General features: G+C 38.8%; 1 protein-coding gene across 1 annotated transcript in view; it reads right to left on the bottom strand.

Moving 5' to 3' along the window:
- Positions 1–24,671, bottom strand: part of LOC134353615 (growth arrest-specific protein 2) — a 204,231-nt gene that overhangs the window by 147,975 nt on the left and 31,585 nt on the right. Inside the window, exons 3-4 of the mRNA XM_063061751.1 lie at positions 19,823–20,052; positions 18,386–18,541 (exon numbers count right to left, since the gene is read on the bottom strand). Of these exons, the coding sequence (XP_062917821.1) occupies positions 18,386–18,541; positions 19,823–19,907 (241 nt within the window). The 5' untranslated portion in view covers positions 19,908–20,052. The remainder of the gene's footprint in view (positions 1–18,385; positions 18,542–19,822; positions 20,053–24,671) is intronic.

The raw sequence follows: 24,671 nt of genomic DNA, 5'->3' as shown, positions 1-24,671 counted from the left end.
TTATTGGATTAGATCTTCTTTGTCTAAACTATGAATGAGTATAATTGCTCTTTTACAAACATATGACTTAGACCATAAGACATACAAGCAGAATTAGACTATTCAGCTCATCGAGTCTGCTCTGCCATTTGATTGTAGCTGTTTTACTTTCCCTCTCAACTCCATTCACTTGCCTTCTACTCGAAACCTTTGACACCCTTATTAATCAAGAACTTATCAATCTCTGCTTTAAAAATACCCAATCACTCAGCCTCAACAGCCACCTTTCAAAATTCAAAGTAAATTTATTACCAATGTACATACAAGTCATTATATACTACATTGAGATTAATATTCTTGCGAGCATTCACAGCAAATACAAAGAAACATTATAGAATCAATGAAAACCTGCACACAATAAAGACAAACAACCAATGTGCAAGACCATAAATTATGCAAATATTTAAAAAAAGAGAAAATAATAAATAAATAAATAAATATTGAGGACAGAAGTTGTGGAGTCCTTAAAAGTGAGTCCATAGATTGTGGATTTAATTCAGTGTTGGGGTAAGTGAAGTTACCCTCTCCCAGTTCAAGAGCCTGATGGTTGGAGGGTAATAACAGTTCCTAAACCTGATGGTATGACTTGAGGCCCTTCATGACGGCAACAGCGAGAAGAGAAGATGACACGGGTGGTGGATGTCCTTGATGATGGATGCTGCTTTCCTGCGACAGCATTCTGAGTAAATATGCTCAATGGAGGGCTCTACCTGTGATGGACTAGGCTGTATCTGCTAGTTTTTGTAGGTTTTTTCATTCAAGAGCATTGGTGTTCCCATACTAGGTCGTAATGCAATCAGTCAGTATACTCTCCACCACTAATCTATAGAAAATTGTCGGAGTTTTAGATGACATGTGGAGGCACTGTCATGCCTTCTTTGTAATGGCACTTACATGCAAGACCCAGAACAGATCTTCTGAAATGATAATGCCACGGAATCTAAAGTTGCTGATCTTCTCCATGTCTAAATCCCTGATGAGGACTGGCTCATGGACCTCCAGTTTCCTCCTCCTGTAATCAATAATCAGCTCTTTGCTTCAATAGATTATGGTTTACCCAAATACTTTCTGCATTCCCATCTATCTGCTGTAACATTCACCCCTTGCTTTTCAAGGAACCTGCCTTGAAAACGTTTAACAAGTTTGCTTCCATTCTTTGAAGAAGAGAATTCCCCAGAGAAATAACTTTGTCTCATACCACAGTACCTCATGAGTTGATCCAGTCCCATATCATTCTTCAAAGCTTTAGTGGAATCAATGCTAGCCTCTCCGATCTTTCTTCATAAGGCAAACTGCCCATTTCAGCTCTTAGTCTAGTAAATATTCACTTACCCACTTCCAATGTATTAATATCCTTTCTTTAATAAAATGAGAAGTACTGTGAATAGTACACTCAATGTGGTTTTATCCATGTCCTATATGAATGAAATACAACCTACTTTTTGGATTCAGTTCACCTAATAAATGAAAAAGCATGGTCATTCACAATTACATACGATGCTACATATATAAATTGATCATATTTACATCACACATACTGATTATGTTTATACCAATATACATTTGTATTTATGCAAAGTAACAACAGTCATGGTATTCATCTGTTATTTGCACATTTTGTAAATAAATGTTTTTATAATATATTACCAAAGCTATTTTAGTTTTGCAATTTGCTAATAAAGTCAAAGCTGCATGGATCCTGTTTTTAACAAGTCAAAGTGTTTCAACTCCAGCTTCACTGAAGTACAAAGTTACGATGACAATACTCAACTCTTTTTAAAAATAGTCTTTATGAATTATGTACATGCAGGCAGAAAGTGACAAAACTTGTTAGTGGTAAACCTCTATTGGCCCCATGTTGTTAAAAAAATTATGAACACCTTTAGCAATATTTCATTTTCCATTGAGGAAAAACAAAACTACCTGATGAATCTATAATGGTTTAAGCTGATTAGATCTGTAAAATTTCAATAAAAACAATAATTGTTTTCAAATATTTTTAAACAGGATAAAGGTTCGTTAAAAAAGAAAATGCAACTTTATGTATTCCAACTTGCTGAAAATTAAAATTTAATTGATTTCCTTTAGTTGCATAAAATATTTACTATGAGACTACACAGCAAAAATAAAATTTCTCATACTGAATAAGTGCATTCCTCATTGCACATTTTTGGATTCTCTTTCAAGTCGAATGCCAACGCAAACACAGCCGAGAAATAGAAGTAATAAATTTTAACATTTGGGCCTATTAAAATGTCACTTGTACTACGTTGACGTCATCAAATACTTTGCAACTCTTTGTTTTTCCATACTTTCATAGATAATTTCAGGATACCTCGACTTTTAAATTAATAATTTTAGTTATTTTACAAGCATTAAAGTTTCACTTGCTTATCTGTGTTTAACTAACCAGCCTTGAGCTGGCTTCCTGCCTTTCCCATCTGTAGCCAATGAAAAATTTATAAAGTGTCAACTTTCAGCTGCCTGCAATCCATTCCTGTAAAAGGTAATACCCTTGATTTTTAAAAAATGCTTTTCTTCATCAAATATAATCAAATGATAGTCAGTTCAAACTAAAAATCAAACTGAAAATGTATTCATGTGTCAATTAATAGAATTTATGTCATAGCATTACGCTCACATGCTCTACTTATCATAACATTACATAATTCATGCCACACTTTAATATAAAGTGTAAAATAATTGGTTCAAAAAATAGATATTTATTTCTTAATATAGCTGTTGGCTAGTTATGAGCTCCTTCTTCAGCACTCGGTTATATTCACTTACAAGGGGTGATTGATAAGTTCATGGCCTAAGGCAAAAAGGAGTCAATTTTAGAAAACCTAGCACATTTATTTTTCAACATAGTCCCCTCCTACATGTGCACAGTTAGTCCAACGGTCATGGAGCATACAGATCCCTTCTTTGTAGAAGTGGTTCACAGCAGGGGTGATTGATAAGTTCATGGCCTAAGGTAGAAGGAGATGAGTTATTAACTCCAAACTTTCTGCATTATCACTCAAAGAGTTGAACTGCACGTGCATGTAACGAGTGTGTCTTGGACCTCTAGGTGGTTCATAGCAGGGGTGATTGATAAGTTTGTGGCCTAAAGTAGAAGGAGATGTGTTATTCAGCTCTCGTTAGCCAGAGGGTGGTGAATCTATGGAATTTGTTGCAACGGGTGGCAGTGGAGGCCAAGTCATTGGGTGTACTTAAGGCAGAGACTGATAGGTATCTGAGTAGCCAGGACATCAAAGGTTATGGCGAGAAGGAGTGGGACTAAATGGGAGAATAGATCAACTCATGATAAAATGGCGGAGCAGACTCGGTGGGCCAAATGGCCGATTTCTGCTTCTTTGTCTTATGGTCTTATGGTCTTAGATGTCTAAGAGAATACAGGGTAATGTTGGACAGAACAATGATGGAAAGAATTTGAGGAAGACACAAATGTCTGCGTGGACTTATTGTGCTGAATAGTCTATTTTTTAGCCTATGAATATTATAAAAATCCAGTACATTACATCTTACTTCAAATATCCTTCATCTTGTTGAGTCAAACTCAACAAAATAATTGACTTACATAAACATGCCCTCAAGATTCAGAATGATATAGCATGTTATATAATGTCGACAGAGGGAACATTCACTAAACCACCAAGTAAACTGGCATACACCTAATCATCGACATTAGGCTGCCTGGGATTTGAACAAATTAGTTATAGACGCAGAATTATTTCAATAATAGGACTCAAACTGTACTTAAGACTAGAACTAGTATGAAAGCCATTTGAAATTAACAAGACTAGGTATTAAAAGATGATGTAAAATCAATCTTGTTATTGCTTGCACATGGGGGCTAAGCAAATAGTGAAGACATACATGTTATGATGTGTGATTAACTCATACCTATTTAATCAAGTACAAAGATAACACAATTCAACATTTGGGCAATACTAAAGGCAGCACTAGCTACTTGGTCTCATTTTGAAGCCACACTCGTCTATCAGAACGGCAAGGCGCTGGCTGCTTTTGATTGACTGTGCATTCGATAAGATCAGAAAGACTGGAGCAAACTACAGCACAGTAAGTTGAAAGAGGCACTCCAAAGAAAAGAGATAAGATAAAGAGCGAGGAGAAAGATTCTCTACCGACTGGTAAATGAAGCCCTGTCAAGCAGCAATGGGAGTGGGGCACACTTAGAGTCCATGCTAGGATATAAGCCCCAACAACCTAGATGGAATTGCAAAAAGATTACGGCCATTACAAGGTCAATATGGACATCATCAGCGTCCACCACCACACTAATATAGTAAAATTCTCACTGTTACATGCACTAATCCAATCACAATCTCCATCAGTAAAACAGAAAAGTCTGAAAAATCTAAGCTGGTCAGGCATAATCTGTGACCCTTCTTAGGAACAGGAAAAGGGAAAAAATAAATGTGCCTTACTTAATTTGTACGAAAAGGAAATGTTGGAGTGAACAAAGAAAATATGATAGTGTGGAGGGCTGAGGTGACACAATTGCTTTCTTTGCCATCTTAAAAAAAAAGGGAATACTAATTAACCATACCTTATTTGTCTGGAGAAGTGTAAATAAAGGAAAAGGAACAAGGCAAGTCTAAGCACACTGCAACCTTTGGAACTCAATATTGAACAGTTTTAGATAACAAACCTTTACTGTTTGTATCAGATCTGGCTAGTTTGGATCAGATCTGGCTAGTTTGGATATACACATTCAACCTGTTTCAGTTCTTTCTCAATGTCAAGTTCACAGTCATCTGACTGTACATCTATACTAACAAATGAAACAATGTTCCTCTCTCCACAGACGCTACCTAATTTGTGTTAGTTTCTATTTTAGATCAAAATCGAATTTGTTGCCCAAGTGCGTATATGTCACCATATACCAACTCGAGATTCTTTTCTTGCAAGCATTTATAGGAAGATTTTTTAAAAAACAATAGAATTTATGAAAAACTATTTGTAAAGACTGACAAACAACCAATGTGCAAATTAAAAAAACTGAGAACAGGAGTCCTTGAAAGTGAGTCTGTAAGTTGTGGAATCAGTTCAGAATTGAGGAGAATGAAGTTATCCACACCAGTTCAAGAACCTAATGGTTATAGGATAATAAAGGGTAGTAGGGTAGTAGATTTCAAGCGCTACTGTATTCTCCATCTCAAAGTTCTAACATGCAGGTGCTACCATTTTCTTACTCCTACTTCTGTCCTTGCTGCACAACAGTATACCAATTGTAACACTTGATTACATTCTAAGTAGCTCTGGCTCTGCCATTATAACAGCATTCCGCTCTTTTACATTATTCTCACAATAATCAGACTACAAGTTGGAATTGACAGCTAGAAGATAGTGGGCATAGATGGTTGGAAGGAGATGAAGGTATCTTCTGAAATCATCTGGTATCTGGCACTGACTATTAAGATTTTCTGTGTAGGAAATATTTAAAGATCTCTTTTGGTTCCCATAGAGTTTTTTTTAATTCTGAAGTGATGCGTCTTTTGGTTCTTAAATTCTGCATTATTTTAAATAATTTAAAATTCATAACTCTGTTGTAATTTAAACGGGTGTCTCTAGCTTGTTAGTGCAACCTCAAAGTCACTAGTCAAGTAACTTAATGACCTGGTACCTGCCTCTCCCTCATTTTTACCATCTCCTTAGCATCCACTGTACAGTGGTCCATGCACAGTTCAGAAGCTGCATTTCTGCAACCAGTACCTGTGTCAAGCAGTTTCTCCCACAGTACTGTTGCTCTGCCATGTTCACTTACATCTTCCATTCCATGAGCATTCTCCCTTCTTGTACTCCAACTACCAAAGCCCACTCACAATTTTCCTTCCCTCTGTGGTCCTTTGATGCAGACCCTCTCCTCTTCCTATATCATGTTGAAAAGCTTAGAAGAATGGAAGCCACTTGACTTTAAACTCATAACATTTAAAGCAGGGGTCCCCAACCCTTTTTGCACCGTGGACCGGTTTAATATTGACAATATTCTTGCAGACCAGCTGACCAGGGGGCGGTTTCAAGTAAGGTTAAACTCGCCTCAACATGTCTTTTACAGTTAGGGTTGCCAACTTTCTCACTCCCAAATAAGGGACAAAAGTAGCAGTCAAATCCTGGGACACTTTACCCCAGGAAAGACTACCATGACCATGAAGCCTTGCGCTGGCACCTGTGTGCACACGCGCGTATGTGCCAATTTTTTCCCCCACAAATCGGTTTTGCCTTCATCTTTCCGACTATACCGTACATATATTATTTCTACTTTATATAGGATGTGTATTTATCATATCATTCCTGCTTTTACTATATGTTAGTGTTATTTTAGGTTTTATGTGTTATTTGGTATGATTTGTTAGGTTATTTTTTGGGTCTGGGAACGCTCAAAAATTTTTCCCATATAAATTAATGGTGATTGCTTCTTCACACCATTTCGGCAGAAAATTTTCATGGGAACGCTCTACCTCAGCAGGGGAAATACGGGGCAAACCAATTTAGCCCTTTATACGGTATGTACTGGCAAATACAGGACAGTTGGCAACCCTATGTTCAAGTTCAACAGTGCGTGACAGGGAATGAGGAAAGGTGCAGCTGACTCATATCGTTTCCTCATGGCCCGGTAGCACATGCTTTGCGGCCCAGTGGTTGGGGACCGCTGATTTAAAACACTTAGTCTGGAGATAACAGAATGTATCTGCCTCACACAAATATAAAAAAAGCAGCTTTCTCTCACCAATTCTAACTCAATTATGAACCAATCTAAACCCCTATAAATACTATAGGTAAAGTGGTGGTTTTCCTCATGTTTATCAATGTGATTAACATATGCTTTTAACTGGATAGCAACAGCCCAGTTTGAAAGAGTTGGTGCCAAATCCTTGTTACAGGAGGATTAATAATCAGCTACCTATTCTGCATATTTCAGTTTGAACACAGGATGCAGTTGTTGCCACAGTGTTCATTTTTCCATATAACAGAAATGTGCACTCAATTTCCAAACAAAATTGGAAGCATATCAGCAGTTCCGGTGCCAAAAATCACGTTTCCAAATTTCATTGACTATATATTGAAAGAAAATTTTCAGCTCCTCAGTTAAAGTGCAAGACTTGATGATGAAGTTCTTTATCCCTATCATCTGAAAGTACCAATAAAAATTGACTGTAATGCGATTGATATAAATAACGCCAGGCACCACTGTTAATTTGACAATTACTGGCTACAATAAATAATACTCTTTTGATAACTTTACCTCTTATTTACTTATTTAAGAAGCAAGACCAAGTTACTACAGATACTACACTTGCGTCCAGTCTTATTGTATGAGGGAGTCACCCAAAAATGATCCAGTGTCAAGAAGTAAGAGACCTTTTTTTTCTATGTGGAGCGGTGATCCAAGCGGACACAGTAGAGTTGTTGGTTACTCAAGGGATCTGACAAGAAATGTGAAGCACAGGCAGTAAAGAGAGCTAGGCAGTTAAATGTGACACATTCTTGGGAGGGGACAAGACAACAGTTACTGTAAGCTAAAGCAAGAAACTTGAATACAAGTCATGAGACATAAAGCCAAGGGTAGTAGTGAAGCAGCTTGGCTCAGAATGACAATGTGATGTCTCCAGTAGTGGACTTTCTGTGAGGATAGATAATATTAAAGAATATACCTTTAGAGAAATAAATGAGGGCATTTGGTAAGAGTCATGGATTTACAGTACAGACAGTTTGTGTATCTGACAAGAAACATGCATACATCTACTTCAACAGAAGTCAATAAATGAAAGAAGGCAATTATGATGGCAAAAAAAGTAGATTCCAAATGAAAGTTCAAAGTTCAAGTTTAATTGTCATTCAACCATGCACATACGTACATCTAAACAAAATCACAGAACATACAGTCACACACAGCACATGATAGTACATAAAGTCACAAAAAATATTAGCACAAGTCTCAGAGTAGAATAACCTGAAGACTGATGGGGCATGGGATAAGAAGTTTCAAACGGAAATGCGGACTGTCCATTTCCTTCTACAGATGCCACCTGACGCACTAAGTTACTCTAGCCATTTTTTTTTGTTCTAGACTCTAATATTTGCAGGCTGTTGATATCCTGTGAAAGAATATGATAGTACCATGCAAGCATGATATAGTTTGGAGAGCTTGGAGAGTCCCTGCCTCACATGGCCATGAAAAATCCAGTTTGTTGGAGTTTGCACTTCCTTTCTTTGAAGATGTCCGTTTCCCCTCACGTTGCAAAAATATGCAGGTTGGTATGTTAATTGGTCGCTATAAATTGTCCCTACGATATAGATAAGTGGGGTGTTAATAAGAACATAGGGAAAATAAAAGGTGGGATTAATATTGGATTAATGTAAATGTGTGGTTGATGCACATCACAGACCTGCTGTGTGATTCTTTGATTCAGACACATCAATTTACATCAATTGCAGAGGTGCCGTTAGGTTGAAAAACAGACCCACAAAGTAACAAACCAGGAAGAAAATTAAACTCGGGTGAGATATTTTAAAGAAACAGACATTTGGCTCTAGGGCCAAATGAAGTTAGTCTTTTATAAGGGATCAGACACTTTAATAGTGATTTAGCAATTTCAGAACAATCGGACTGTTCACAAACCTTGATGGCAAACAAAAATATATTTTACAAATGGTTTGAACAGTATAGGACAGCCATTTTGCAGCTATGCAACTACAAGAATCCATGAACAAGGTGTGAAGAAAAGATTCATCACAAGGTGCTGTAACAAAGTAATAATGCCCATCCAACACAGACTATACTGGCGAAAGAGATCTGCCCATGCTAGCTTAGCGTCAAAAACTCTGTTTTCAGAATTGCTGACTGTACATATTTAAGTGCAGATTGAATTGGAGACAGTATAGCTGTCTCTTAAAGAGATGTGGAAGCAGTTCAAAAGCTTGCATAATTCATTGCAGGATATCATAACGTGGACTTATTAACATCTGTCAATGCAATAAGACGGGCTGAAATCAGTCATAGAGTTATAGAAGTGTACAGCACAGCCACAGACCCTTTGGCTCACCACATTCAAGCCAAATTTTTTGCCTATCTACTGTACTCCCACTTGCCCAAATTGGGTCCATATCCAGTGACTGCAGAGTGGAAAGCCTTGGAGATGATCCAGAAAGGGAGTGACATTGTAACTTCAAATGGGACTCCGAAAAAGATTGAAGAGCCTTAAAAGAATTAGAGCAGAAATTGTTGCATTTCTTGGTATCCATTAATGTATCAAATATAAGGTACAGTAAGTTGAATTTGTAAATTTGTAAATATTGTCTATGTGAATAATTAAATGATGGTACAATTTTTTACATGTAAATAAGCAAAACATTAATTAGGTGTGTTATTTGCAACATTTGTAAAAATGAACAAGCAGTTTAGCGTGTACTAGTCCTTTTAAGAGTGAGATGTGTTAAGAAATGAGTGAACCACGATGTAGAGAATTTCTGAAATTCACCACCCTCTGTGAGAAGAATAGTATCATAAAAAGAGATGTCAACAAATTGTATTGATTAATGTGAATCTGTAATCTTGATTACTAAAGTACTAAAATGAACTACAAATACATTTAAAAGTTGAAACAACTTACGTTTTGCTAAATGGAAGCAAATTGGAATCAATCCCATTGAGTCAAAAATAATTTAATTCAAAATAATAGAAAGTTTAAAGTTTCTTTTCAATTTATATAGGCTGTAACAAGGTATAAAGTGCATTCTTAACATCAGTCAATGGTGATCTTGAAAAAATGTGCGGATGATAAATTTTGGAACTTGGATCAAAATTTTTTTTAAAAAAATGCTTTACTGAACACATGCAACACACTGGAGGAACTCAGCAGGTCGGGCAGCAACCATGGAAACGAACAGTCAATGTTCTGGGCCTAGACCCTTCATCAGGATTGAAGAGGGAGGGGGCAGGGACCTTATAAAGAAAGTGGGGGGGAGGGTGGGTAGGAGAAGGCTGGTAGGTGCCAGGTGAAAAACCAGTAAGGGGAAAGATCAAGGAGTAGGGGCAGGGAAGCAGGGAAGGTGAAGGAATAGGAGAAAGCACAACAGGTAGTAGAAGGAGGCGGAACCATGAGGGAGGTGATAGTCAGCTGGAGGCTCATGGTTCTGCCTCCTTCTACTACCCATTGTGCTTTCCCCTATTCCTTCTTCACCTTCCGTGCTTCCCCTCCCCCACCCCTTGATCTTTCCCTTTACTGGTTTTTCACCTGGCACCTACCAGCCTTCTCCTTCCCACCCTCCCCCCACCTTCTTTATAGGGCCTCTGCCCCTTCCCTCTTCAGTCCTGACGAAGGGTCTTGACCTGAAACGTTGACTGTTCGTTTCCATGGATGCTGCCCGACCTGCTGAGTTCCTCCAGAGTGTTGTGCGTGTTGCTTTGACCCCAGGATCTGCAGAGTATTTTGTGTTTAAGACCATAAGACCATAAGACAAAGGAGCAGAAGTCGGCCATTCGGCCCATCGTGTCTGCTCCGCCATTTTATCATGAGCTGATCCATTCTCCTGTTTAGTCCCACTCCCCCGCCTTCTCACCATAACCTTTGATGCCCTGGCTACTCAGATACCTATCAATCTCTGCCTTAAAGACACCCAATGACTTGCCTCCGCTGCTGCCCATGGCAACAAATTCCATAGATTCACCACCCTCTGACTAAAAAAATTTCTTCACATTTCTGTTCTGAATGGGCGCCCTTCAATCCTTAAGTCATGCCCTCTCGTACTAGACTCCTCCATCATGGGGAACTACTTTGCCACATCCACTCTGTCCATGCCTTTCAACATTCGAAATGTTTCTATGAGGTCTCCCCTCATTCTTCTAAACTCCAAGGAAAACAGTCCAAGAGCGGACAAACGTTCCTCATATGTTAACCCTTTCATTCCTGGAACCATTCTAGTGACTCTTCTTTGTACCCTCTCCAATGTCAGCACATCCTTTCTTAAATAAGGAGACCAAAACTGCCCACAGTACTCCAAGTGAGGTCTCACCAGCGCCTTATAGAGCCTCAACATCACATCCCTGCTCCTATACTCTATTCCTCTAGAAATGAATGCCAACATTGCATTCACCTTCTTCACTACTGACTCAACCTGGAGGTTAACCTTAAGGGTATCCTGTACGAGGACTCCCAAGTCCCGTTGCATCTCCGAACTCTGAATTCTTTCCCCATTTAAATAATAGTCTGCCCATTTATTATTTCTGCCAAAGTGCATAACCATACACTTTCCAACATTGTACTTCATTTGCCACTTCTCTGCCCATTCTTCCAATCTATCCAAGTCTCTCTGCAGACTCTCCATTTCCTCAGCACTACCGGCCCCTCCACCTATCTTCGTATCGTCAGCAAACTTAGCCACAAAGCCATCTATTCCATAATCCAAATTGTTGATGTACAACGTAAAAAGAAGCGGCCCCAACACGGACCCCTGTGGAACACCACTGGTAACCGGCAGCCAACCAGAAAAGGATCCCTTTATTCTCACTCTCTGTTTCCTGCCAATCAGCCAATGCTCTATCTATGTATGTAACTTTCCCATAATTCCATGGGATTTTATCCTGTTAAGTAGCCTCATGTGTGGCACCTTGTCAAAGGCCTTCTGAAAATCCAAATATACAATATCCACTGCATCTCCCTTGTCTAGCCTACTGGTGCTTTCCTCAAAAAATTGTAATAGGTTTGTCAGGCAAGATTTTCCTTTAAGGAATCCATGCTGAGTTCTGCCTATCTTGTCATATGCCTCCAGGTACTCTGTAACCTCATCCTTGACAATCGACTCCATCAACTTCCCAACCACCAGTGTCAAGCTAACAGGTCTATAATTTCCTTTTCGTTTCCTTGCTGCCTTCTTAAATAGCGGAGTGACATTTGCAATCTTCCAGTCCTCCGGAACCATGTCAGAATCTATCGACTTTTGAAAGATCATCGCTAATGTCTCCACAATCTCCACAGCTACTTCCTTCAGAACACGCGGGTGCATTCCATCTGGTCCGGGAGATTTATCTACCTATAGACTATTCAGCTTCCTGAGTACTTTCTCTGTCGTAATTGTGACTGCACACACTTCTCTTCCCTGCCACCCTTGAGTGTCCGGTATACTGCTGATGTCTTCCTCAGTGAAGACTGATGCAAAATACTCCTTCAGTTCCTCTGCCATCTCCTTATCTCCCATTACAATTTCTCCAGCATCATTTTCTATCGGTCCTATATCTACTCTCACCTGTCTTTTACTCTTTATATACTTGAAAAAGCTTTTAGTATCCTCTTTGATATTATTTGCTAGCTTCCTTTCATTGTTAATCTTTTCCCTCTTAATGACCTTCTTGGTTTCCTTTTGTAAGGTTTTAAAAACTTCCCAATCCTCTGTCTTCCCACTAATTTTTGCTTCCTTGTATGCCCTCTCCTTTGCTTTAACTTTGGCTTTGACTTCTCTTGTCAACCATGGTTGCATCCTTTTTCCATTCGAAAATTTCTTCTTTTTTGGAATATACCTGCCTTGCACCTTCCTCACTTCTCGCATAAACTCCAGCCACTGCTGCTGCCGTCTTTCCTGCCAGTGTCCCTTTCCAGTCAACTTTGGCCAGTTCCTGTCTCATGCCACTGTAATTTCCTTTACTCCACTGAAATACCGACACATCAGATTTCGGCTTCTCTTTTTCAAATTTCACAGTGAACTCAATCATGTTATCATCACTGCCTCCTAAGGGTTCCTTCACCTCAATCTCTCTAATCACTTCTGGTTCGTTACACAATACCCAATCCAGTACAGCCGATCCCCTAGTGGGCTCAACAACAAGCTGTTCTAAAAAGCCAACTCGCAGACATTCTACAAATTCTCTCTCTTGAGATCCACTGCTGATTTTCCCAATCCACTCGCATGTTAAAATCCCCCACAATTATCATAACACTGCCCTTCTGACAAGCTTTTTCTATTTCCTGTTGTAATTTGTAGTCCACATCCCTGCAGCTGTTTGGAGGCCTATAAATAACTGCCATCAGGGTCCTTTTACCCCTGCAATTTCTTAGCTCAACCCATAAGGATTCTGCACCTTCCGATCCTATATCACCTCTTTCTAATGATTTAATATCATTTCTTACCTATAAAGCCACGCCTCCCCCTCTGCCTACCTTCCTATCTTTCCGATACACCATGTATCCTTGAACGTTCAGCTCCCAGAGACATGCATCCTTTAGCTAGGTCTCAGTGATAGCCACAATATCATACCTGCCAATCTGTAGCTGTACGACAAGATCGTCCACCTTATTCCTTAGGCTGCGTGCATTTAAGTATAACACCTTAAGACCAATATTTGGTACTTTTCGCTTTGATTTCACTGCAACTTTATTGCACTGCAACTCATCCCAATGGCTACAAATTTGCCCCATCACCTGCCTGTCTTTCCTGACATCTTTACTGCTCACTATCTTAGATTTATTTCTGTTTTCCCCTTCCTCCGCTCTGTCATTCCGGTCCCCATCCCCCTGCCAAATTAGTTTAAACCCTCCCTTACAGCTCTATTAAACTTTCCCGCCAGGATATTGGTCCCCTTCGGGTTCCGGTGTAACCTGTCCTTTGTGAACAGGTCATACTTCCTCCAGAAGAGATCCCAATTATCCAAGAATCTGAAGCCCTGCCCCTTGCACCAGTCTCTCAGCCATGCATTCATCTGCCTGATCCTACTATTCTTGCCCTCACTAGCACGTGGCTGAGCACATCATTTGGAATTTTCAAATCTTCAAATGCATGGTATTTTGGAAGTTTAGGCATTTGGTCACCTACCGTGCATATCATTTTATAAGACCCAAATTTGACCAATTGTTAAAATACATCTTCAGAACAATAGAAAAGGTATGTCTTATAGATTTTGTTTTCAAATAATGAGCACATTGAGTAACACATACACAACATGCTAGAAAACTCAGCTGCTCAGGCAGCCTCTATGGAGAGGAATAAAGGTCCGATGTTTCAGGCCGAGATTTTTCATCAGGACAGAAATATGAGTATATTGATTAGTGCTATGAACAGGTCCTGAATTGCTATACTTTAGAAAATTTAAAAGCAGGCTAAGAAAAAACACAAATATGATTAAATAATACATTGTAGAAAACCAATTATATTACACAGAATCCAACAGAGGGCCAAATATTATATTATTAATGTAATATTACATTATTAATACTTTAGAGTATTGCTCAATTTCATCAGGGTTAGAGAGAAACTGAACTCAGTAGATAAGCCCGTAGTTATCAGAACTTCAAGTAATGTAAACATATCACATTAGCACCGCATATACATTTAAAGAACTAAATTGAATTATCCTCATTCAACTTATTTGTGAATATATTCTGACATGAAATATAGATCACCAATGAAGTTTAGTGTGTATCAGTCAAAGTTCAAAGCAGATTTACATATACTGTATATATCCTGGAGATTCTTCTTACAGACAGTCACAAAACAAAGAAACCCAATAGAACCCATTAAAAAAGACAGTCAAACACCCAATGTGTAGGGAAAAAAAACAAGTCGTGCAAATAGTAAAAGTAAGCAAATAATATTCAGAACTAAAGTTCATGAAAATTAGTCCACAGCCAAGAAACTAGTCATCACTACAGCTGATGCAGGAGCCCATTAGTTGCAGGCCATAGCTTTAGTTCTCTGCAGAGACGAGTAAACCTCGAAGAGCAGAGAGCTGAACACCAGCCCAACACCCTGACCTTTTCAATCTGGCCAAGCACTTAAATCAGCAAACCTCGGGTCGTTCCTCGCCTCGACTCTGCCTCACTTCTGCTTGCCTCGCCTCAGTTCTGCCACATCAAATTGCTTCCATATCTGCTCCAGCAATTCCCAAACACCGGCTCATTCCCCACTCTTGGGGCTGGGCCCCACCACCTCAACTCGGCCAATAACATGGCAGCTAATCATACAAAATTAACAGTATCAGCAGAATCTTTTATCTTTAGGCACAAAATGCACTTCTGTTAAGATAGTGGCATGCTTGGATGCAGCAGCTTCTACAGGGTCAACCAAAGGTGTCTTTTTTTAAACATATTTTGTAAGATCGCAAGAACCTGCTGGACATTAATAACTTAAAGTATTGCAGGTCTACCCAATCAGCGAGTTGCTTCTTGACAGAGAAACAGATCGTGATGCTACCTGCATCAGAGAGGTGTCGGAGTGGGTGCATGAAGGAGGTGTGCAGTCCAACAATGAGTGATCACCTTAGTTGCTTTTCTTGTGACTGCAAGACCCTGTTGTACATTGTAAGTGTGGAATACTGCAAGTCTGATTCACCGGTTTATTGGCGAATGGCAGGGACAGAGAGCGGGGCAGTTGCATAGCCTTACTCATTGCAAGGACTGGGCCTCAAACCACTGAGTCATCTGTCTGCAGTCGCCCAGGAGAGAGGTGGAGTCGGGGTGCTCCACTGGAGTACCGGAGGCGGCGTGGTGCAGCGTATATGATATAGTCAGTGCTGCCCTTCAGTGTTCACTTAGCAGAAGACAAGATGTATTGTGCTCGACTGCAGACTGCTGCAACATTCACAGACTCAGGAACTTGGATGATTTTTTTGTGTGACTGCATTTTACTGTTGTCTTCTACTGTACGTGTTATTTGTGCCTTATGCTGTATATGACTGTTGATACTCTGTTTTGCACCTTGGCCCTGGAGTAATGCTGATTTGTTTGGCTGTATTCATGTGTTGAATGACAATTAAAGTTGAACTTGTACTTCTAGTGCACTGTGCACAGGATAAAGGCACTTTTACAAAATATGGATCAAAAGTTCCTGCTAGAGGCAAGTCATCTACAGCCATATTTGTAGATGACTCTGTGTCAAGTTTCTGCAAAGTGACTACTTTATAGTCCATTAGTAAGTTTTTCTTTAAACTCTAAAGGCAAAAACAAGCCCCAATCATGACCAACTGGGGAAAAAAAACTTTGATAGATGACTAAGTTTTCCTTAGCATGATAGCCTCCCTAAACTTTCAAAAACTATGAATGTCTCAGCGCAACTCTTAATTTCAGAAATATTTAAAAATATTAAAAGATTGAAATGGAGAAACAAAAAAACAAATAAAAATTTAAGATATTTAACAAACCTCATTTAAATCAAATAAAAAGGTGTGTTACCTAATACTTACATCAGTCCCTCTGAGCTCTTCTTCTCTAATCAAGTGAATGGTGATTGATGTCACAGCAACAACCTTGCACTCAATGACAGCAAGACTAAGAAAATGATTGTGGACTTCAAGAAAAGGAAGTCAAGAGCAAACATACCAAACCACATTGAGGGACCAGCAGTGGAAAGGCTGAGCAGCTTCGAGTTTCTGGGTGTCAACATCTCAAAGGACCGATCTTGGGTCCAACACATTGATGAATTCATGAAGGTGGCATGCAGGCAGCTATAATTCATTAGAGGTTTGAGGGGAATGACAGACTTTAGCAAATCTTTACAGTTGTACAGTGGTGTACATTCAGACTGGTTGGTTACATCACTGCCTGGTATGGAGCTGGCTCCAATGCTCAGGATCAAGAGACCGCATTGGGTTATAGACTCAGCCAACCCCATCACACGCACAATCCTCCTCACTGTCAGAATATCTTCAAAAGAACAACAGAAACACACACAAAATACCAGAGGAGCTTAGCAGGTCAGGCAGCACCCATGGAAATGAACAAGCTGTCGATGTTTCAAGCCGAGACCCTTCTTCCGGACTGGAAAGGAAGGGGGAAGATGCCCAAATAAAAAGGTGGGGGAGGGGAAGAAGGATAGCTATAAGGTGATAGGTGAAGCCAGGTGGGTAGGAAAGGATGGAGAGGAAGGAATCTGGTAGGAAAGGAGAGTGGACCATAGGAGAAAGGCAAGAAGGAGAGGTGATAGGCAGGTGAAAAGAGGCAAGAGACCAGAGTGGAGAACAGAAGAGGGCAGAAGGAGGGAATTTTTTTTTACTGGAAGGTAGAGGCTACTCATATTGAACACAAGGTGTTGCATCTCCATCCTGAGGATGGCCTCAAAGGTGGTGCCTCAGGAAGCAGCATCCATCATTAAGGACCCTCAACATCCAGGATATGTCTTCTTCTCACTACAACCCTCAGGGAACAGGTATAGGAGTCTGAGGATCCACACCCAATGTTTTAGAAACAGCTTCATCCCCTCCGTCATCCATGAACATGGTCCATGAACATGACCTTGCTATCCCTCTTCTGCACTATTTATTTTTATTGTAACGTATTAATTTTTACTACTGCTACAAAACAACAATTTCATGACATATGTCAATGATAATAAAGCTGATTCCGATCCTGAATAGTGATGCAAATATTGTATTAGATCTATCATAGCTCAGGTTTTTAGGCCGTCTCCTCTAGAGTAAATCAGGGGCTCTGATTCTGTGAGGACTCTAGCAGAGTAAAGTTGGGAAAAGGTTGGCAAGAAGTCAATAAGTTTACTACATCTGAAACAGTACACACATATACAAGTATTTCACAATATTTGCATCATTTGCCATTGGTGAAAAGATATTCAATTTATGGAAGGTATTTATCCCACATGAAGGAGAAGCCACAGCAAGTGAAATAGAATACAAATAGAAAGTTTGTTACAGTATGATTGTGATCAACCAGAGAACCTTATCAACAGTAGAACCTAGACATTTTGGTATCAAAAGAGAATCATGCAAAAGAACATTTCTGAGAACAGTTAATTACAATCATTAAAACTTTTGGTTAAAAAAAGAACACCTACTTAAGGAACAGACTTATCTAAACATTGTCTATTTCAGTCCAACATTTTATGTCTTGACTCAGTACTGCACTATTGGAAGTGCTCGCTATCAAGTGAGATGTTAAAGGAAGGCACTGCTTGCTCTCTGAGATGGAGATTAAAAATTGTATGGCATTTTCTAGGAACAGTACAATTATACCTGGTGCCTTTGCCAATATACATTCTGTCCAAGGCTTGTGATTCAGTCAACATCACTAGAAACAAATTATCTCATCATTTTCACATTGCTCTTGGTGGAAGCTTTCTGTGCATATATTGGCTGCCAAGTTTCCACATTACATCTCTGACTACATATCCAAAGTACTCTATTGGCTGCAAACCACTTTTGGATATGCTGTGGTTGTGAAAGGTGCAAGAAAATGCAAATCAGTTCTTTATAGCCAATACTTTTCCCAAAAAGCTCTGCTGAATGGCCACATTACTCTCATGATCACAATATTGCTTGATTTCATTCACATTACTAATCATCATAATCAGGCACAAGTCATTACCATTGTCATCTTACCTAGTAAATTTGTCAACCATAGAGCCAAATCCTCTTTCATTGGTAATAAACTAGCTTCGTGTCGACTTGCCAACCATTGACTGTACTGATGCATATCAGAAAGGCTTGGCCCAGGTTCTTTGGGACTAAATGTACTGTACATCTTTCTGTATCCACCTGTAATTTATAAACAGAAAATTGTTGTAATAATATGCAACATATGCAAATTGTATCTTCATTAAGTAGTTTATCAGCAGTTGATATGACTGGGAAAACACAAAAGGCAAATTAAAATACTAAACTGTTTCATCTGTGAATAATCATTCAAACTTAAAATAACATGAACTAGACTTATATAAAGAATATACACTCTACCTTAACAGCTAACAGTGCTGAAAAACGCTTACATTTTGTTTTCAAAATAAAACACAACATATTTATATTCCGAGAAGGCAAGTGTTTAAATTTTACCTTATTCCCAAACAGCATAAGCACTGTGCTACATGTGTGACTGCAGCGTACTTGCTAAAGGAACTTTAACTGTACACTTTTTCTGCTTCAGAAGAGCCCTTTTTGTACATGAACGCGAGCTAACATCTCAAGTTCCAAGTATCTCACTCAACGTAAGAGATCTGGTTTAGTATCGTTTATATTATACCAAAGAGCATGCAACAGTCTGTTCCCTTTTCAGTACAACTATGAGGCATAATAAGCTCCCTCTACCAGAACAGTAGCGTTTTATACAAGACTGCACAGAGGTGCATTCATTGCATCGACTTAGCACAGAGCTGTGTTACAATGTTTTAATCATCTGTAATTTAAACTATTAGATCGATCTTTATACAAGGGCTGCATATGAAAAGAAGAAGAGATTAAAGAGCCATCTATAATTTCATCAGCAGTCACTAGTTTATCCTGGAAAATAAAAATAAATCGACTACGTAAATAAAATGCGGCTAGATAGAGCTTAAACAGTGCAATGGAGATAATTGATAGACACAATGCATCATTGGCCTTGGAATTAAAGTTTTATTATATTATTTTGTATTAGAATAATCTATAAACTACAGACAACTGAATGGTGAAATTGATCTAAAACTATTTCTGAGACTATTGTTTTCCAGATTTCACTTAATCAAATCGTGAGAACGAACTAAAATTAAGATCTCGAGCAGTAACTATAACAACTAAGACAGCTTACTATTTAAAAGATTGCACTCAACTTCCACTAAAGATTTAAAGTATGCAGATAACGGTACCTCGGGTACCTCGTACTTTTCATTAATAACATGCAAGGCGCTGAAATATGCTCTTAATTGTTTTTAAGTTGTATGTTTAGATTGCGATCAATCTGATAATGTGTCAGTACTCCTTGTTTTACGCTAGTATTTCACGCTTTCTTTACTTTTGCAATGTGGAAGCTTATAGTTGCAGAGTAATCACTGCATTGCTCCTCACCCACTTCAAGCGGATCCGTTCTGTCGATTTCACTCAGTTTCTGCTGCAATGCAACACGCTGCAGAACGCCTTTGCTGGTACGCATACAGTATATAGATCAAACAGCTCTTCCCGCAAAGGTCTCCCGGCATGGCCGATTCTTCAGCTCATTAAGTGTACATCTTAGTTTGAAGAATTCAAGTAGTGCCGACCACAGAGTAACGCCACATTTCCTACACATTCACATCATCCTGTCAAATGAGAACGGAAGTCAATGCCTGCAAAATCTTTCCACCACCAAGCACTCACTGTCATGATCTATCCCCGAACCGCGTATACATTTCAGCATCTGGCAAAATCGGATTTTAAGAAACTTAATTCTGTCTTCTTGTTGGAAATAGAAAAATTTGAAATTAATTTATCACGTGAGCAACGCGATCCTTCAGTCTGAAAAAGTATTAAATTGACTGCGCACAATAAAAACAATACTAGTTCAGAATTTATCGCTATCTATACACTGGTTTTCCGTTTATTGTTAACACATTCTATCTGTAAACTTTTTCATTTTTGTTACTTCTACAGGCACAAACTTGGTAAAATTTGATAGACTTGCAACCCGTTTGTCATTCGTGCTTGTGCTATATTAAAGGAAGCATCATTTGCTTGTCAGGCTCAATGCCCCCTTCGGGCATTTAAGAGATTTTTAAAAATTATTTTAAGAACTAGGTATCTGGGGAGAAACCTCTCATTCACCATTAAAGCAAATTAGTATATTAACTGTATATTGACTGGTTGCATCATAGGCTGGTTTGGAAACACCAACGATTTGAAGGAAAAGCCTACAAAAAGTAATGGATACAGCCCAAACCATCAGGAGTAAAGCCCTCCTCACTCTTGCACACATCTACATAGAGCACTGTTACAGGAAAGCAGCAGTCATCATCAAGGAGCCCAACTATCCAGGCCATGCTCTCTTCTCGCTGCTGCCTTCAGGAAGAAGGAACGGGAGCCTTAGGACTCATTATAGCAGGTTCAGAAATAGGATGATACCAGGCTGGGTGGAGGGGTATTTAAAGCCGAGGAAGCAATGTGATTGCAGCAGAACTTAAACAAATTGGAAGAATGGGCAAAAAAGTGGCAGATGGAATACAGTGTTGGGAAATGTATGATAATATATTTTGGTAAAAGGAACAATAGTGTGGACTACTATCTAAATGAGAAGGTTCAAACATCAGAGGTGCAGAGGGACTTAGGAGACCTCATGCAAGACTCCCAGAAGGTTAATTTACAGGTTGAGTCTGTGATAAAGAAGGTAAATGCAATGTTGGCATTTATTTCAAGGGGAAATAAAGTTAATCATTTCCTGATCGGTCAGAGCATTAAAGAATATGGCGAGAAGACAGGCAGATGGGGTTGAATGGGATCTGGATCAGCCATGATGGAATAGCGGAGCAGACTCAGTGGGCTGAATGGCCTAATTCTGTTCCTACGTCTTATGGTCTTAAGGCAGGTGTCGTGGGTTGAGTGGGATCCAGGATCAGCCATGATGGAATAGCAGGGCAGCCTCAATGGACTGAATGGCCTAATTCTGCTCCTACATCTTATGGTCTTATTACTCTTCAACCTTCAGGCTCTTGAACTAGAGTGGATAACTTCACTCACCCAAATACTGAACTGTTCCTGCAATCTACAGACTCACTTTCAAGGACTGTTCATCTCATGTTCCTGGTATTTATTACTTTTTTCTTCATTTGTATTTGAAAGTTTGCTGTCTTTTGCACATTGGTTGTGTGTCTGCCTTGTGTGTGGTCTTTCATTGATTCTATTGTGTTCTTTGTAGTTACTGTGAAACCCTGCAAGAAAATGATTCTCATGATTGTATAAGGTGCAAATATGTACTTTGATAATAAATTTACTTTGAACATTGAAATCTCCATTTATACCAAAAGATAGTTTGTAGGATCTTGTCCCTGTGGGACAAAAGGGGCACTATATTTGTCATGAATATTTACAAATGCTTCAAGGCAGTTAACTAGTTATAGAACATCTTGATGTGATGCAATGCAAATTTCCTGAGCTTCTCATGTAATGCAGCACCACACCACATACTTACTGCTTTGATTAACACTTCGAACTGCCTACAGATTATTTTTGGGATAAGGTAGATGCCCCATGCAACCACGATGCAGCATCTCCCTTCAAGGGCTGGGAGTAACAATATTTCCATTAGGCTCAGTGTTTCCATATTTCATATTTCAGTGGACACAATTTTCTTTGTATCCATGGACCCTCAAATAGTTATCCTGATATGACGCACAACAAACAGACTTGATTCAGATTATACATTGTTGTTTGTGGAAAACCGGTAATTTTCTTCACTGCATATCCTGTATTTATATAGTGCCTTTAATTCAGGCAAAATACTACAGAATTCCCAGATAAACTGGATGCTGACCAACCCAGGGAGAGAATATTTTTCTCCATATTAGTAACATAGATGTTGAATAACAATTGTAATTTAACATTTAAACAGTTGAGCCAGACAATTGCATATTGAACAGCAGAGTGTATAATTGGAATTCTTCCATCATACTTATAAATCAGTTAATGAATTATACAGTATAGTCTATGATATTTTCTGAGTGACAGTTCTTAATTTACATTTTTACATTGCTTTCACATCTCTCAATAATTTGAATTGACATGTTTCGAAATTGCACATGAATCTTGTCCAAGATCAATGCATGGGGCCTTTTGCATTGGACCTATTGCGAGATATTTAGCAATTCTTGTGAATATTTATTTACTCAAGCTCCAAAACTGGTTTCATTGTTAAAGGTTAAGTGTGCAAATTTAAAAGGACTTGCGTGATTGCATAAGAGATTATGCTGAGGACCTCGTGGATCAGGAGACTTTAGCATTACCTGATTACCTATTGAGTCGCTGCTTCAGAGTGAAATGATGGAGGCTCAGCCTGCGGTAACCAGAGCATTGGGGCTTAAGCTAAGGGTTCCAGCAATGTAGTACATTGCAAATTCCACCCGTTTTTTTTACAGGTGTAGAGTACTGAGCTACATAATGAGCAACGGACACCTTTGATATTTATATTGTAGTCTCTAGGCTTCAGCTTGGAAGCAAATTTCTTGACAGTGGATTACATTAATGATGTTTATCTCTGTCACAAGTAGATGGGAGTATGGTTGTTTAGCTGAAGAAAGTAGCTTAGCATTTCTTCTATCAAGGTGAAATTCAGAACATTTGTTTGTGGGGATTTGGACCTAGTTTCTATTGTCAGAAATATCCTTCCATTTTACTTGGGCCTTCATTCAAATTGGAATCATCATCATTGACGACAGCTGGCTGTATTGCAAGGGCGAGGGCATCCACCCATATAAATTTGCACTATTTGGTTGGAACCATATCAGTTTCACATAAATTCAAGAGTGCTGAACAACTATTAATCCTTGAGGAAATAATCAATTCATTGATTAAAGAGTTAGATTTTAAGTAGCATCTCAGAGAAATTAGGAGGGAGAAAGGATGAAATGTTTAGGGAGGAAATTTCAAAGTAAAGCCTTGGCAGCTGAAGGCAAGTCTGCCAAACATCGATCAATAACTTCAGAAGTGATCAAAGTAAAACTGAAAGACCACAGATTTCACTGCATGTCAAGGATTGGGTAAGAATGAAGAGAAGGAGAGAGCCTATCATTTGGAGGAAGCTGAGAATGAGGATTTTGAAATTAAAATACTGCCCATGGAACAGCCAATATGGATTATTAAGAGCAAAAGTGATGGGTGAAAGGACTGCTTAGCTTAAGTAGTGAGGATACACTGAGGAAATGCTTTGAAATAAATCAGATTTAGAAGTGATAAAGGTTTTCAAGAACCAATGATATGAGGTGCAGACAGATAATGTTACAGAAGTAAGTGATCTTAACAAGTATGTCAGCAACAAATGTGAAATCAAAGTAGCAAACAGATTTTTAAGCACAGGGTGGGAAATGAGGGTTTTTAATAAAGTAGGTAGAAATTGTCATTATCTGGCAAATGACTCAATAACCAGAGGTTATTGCTGTCTATAGATTTGGAAAACAAAATAGAAAAAGAGTGGAAGAAGATATTTGTACACCCCTACAGCACCTCTACACATGCATGCATGTATGTATATACACACACACACATTAATATCTGGAATGCATAAATTGAAAGTGTGGTGGAATCAGATCCTCAGATCCTTTGAGTACTTTCAGGTGCATTTGGTCAACTGACCTGCATGATTATAAGAAAAGGTTAGGCATGGGACTAAATTTGACAGCTATTTTAAAAAACTGTAATTGACCAACATCAAGACAAATTGCCACCTTTAATGTAAGTAGGATTCTGTGGTCAAATATCTGCATTTATTAAAAATTACTGCTAACACAGGTGTTCTGATGATGGTAATTGATGAATTGAAATTGAATACATTATTAAAGCAGTTGTGACGGAGAGGATGCGGTGGGAGTTTCATAAAAAACCAAAAAAAATTTTGGTGATTTGTTTAGTGTAGTTGGCTAGTTTAGTTGATTTAAGAAGCTACTTAACTTTTGGGTCCAAGGCCCAATTGAACAAAAGCTGCTCAAGTGGAAGCTATCTCTATTTTTATTTGTTGTAAAGGATTCAAGTGTTAATTTGAACAGTTTTTGTTCAGTTTTTTTTCTGGGAACAAGTCCCTGAATCAAAACTAATCAAACATGTCACAGTTCAAGACCAATTTGGAAAACATACACAGAAGAATTTGCAAGATATATAAACAGTCAGGATCTTTAACTGCATCTAACCTCAGCCTGAACTTTAACTGACCTGGAACACTCATTGTTGGCAATCGATA

This window comes from Mobula hypostoma, chromosome 11 (assembly GCF_963921235.1).
Source record: "Mobula hypostoma chromosome 11, sMobHyp1.1, whole genome shotgun sequence".
NCBI lineage: Eukaryota > Metazoa > Chordata > Chondrichthyes > Myliobatiformes > Myliobatidae > Mobula > Mobula hypostoma.
Note: the sequence above shows the minus strand (reverse complement) of the source record. Positions and strands in the feature narration are given on the sequence as shown.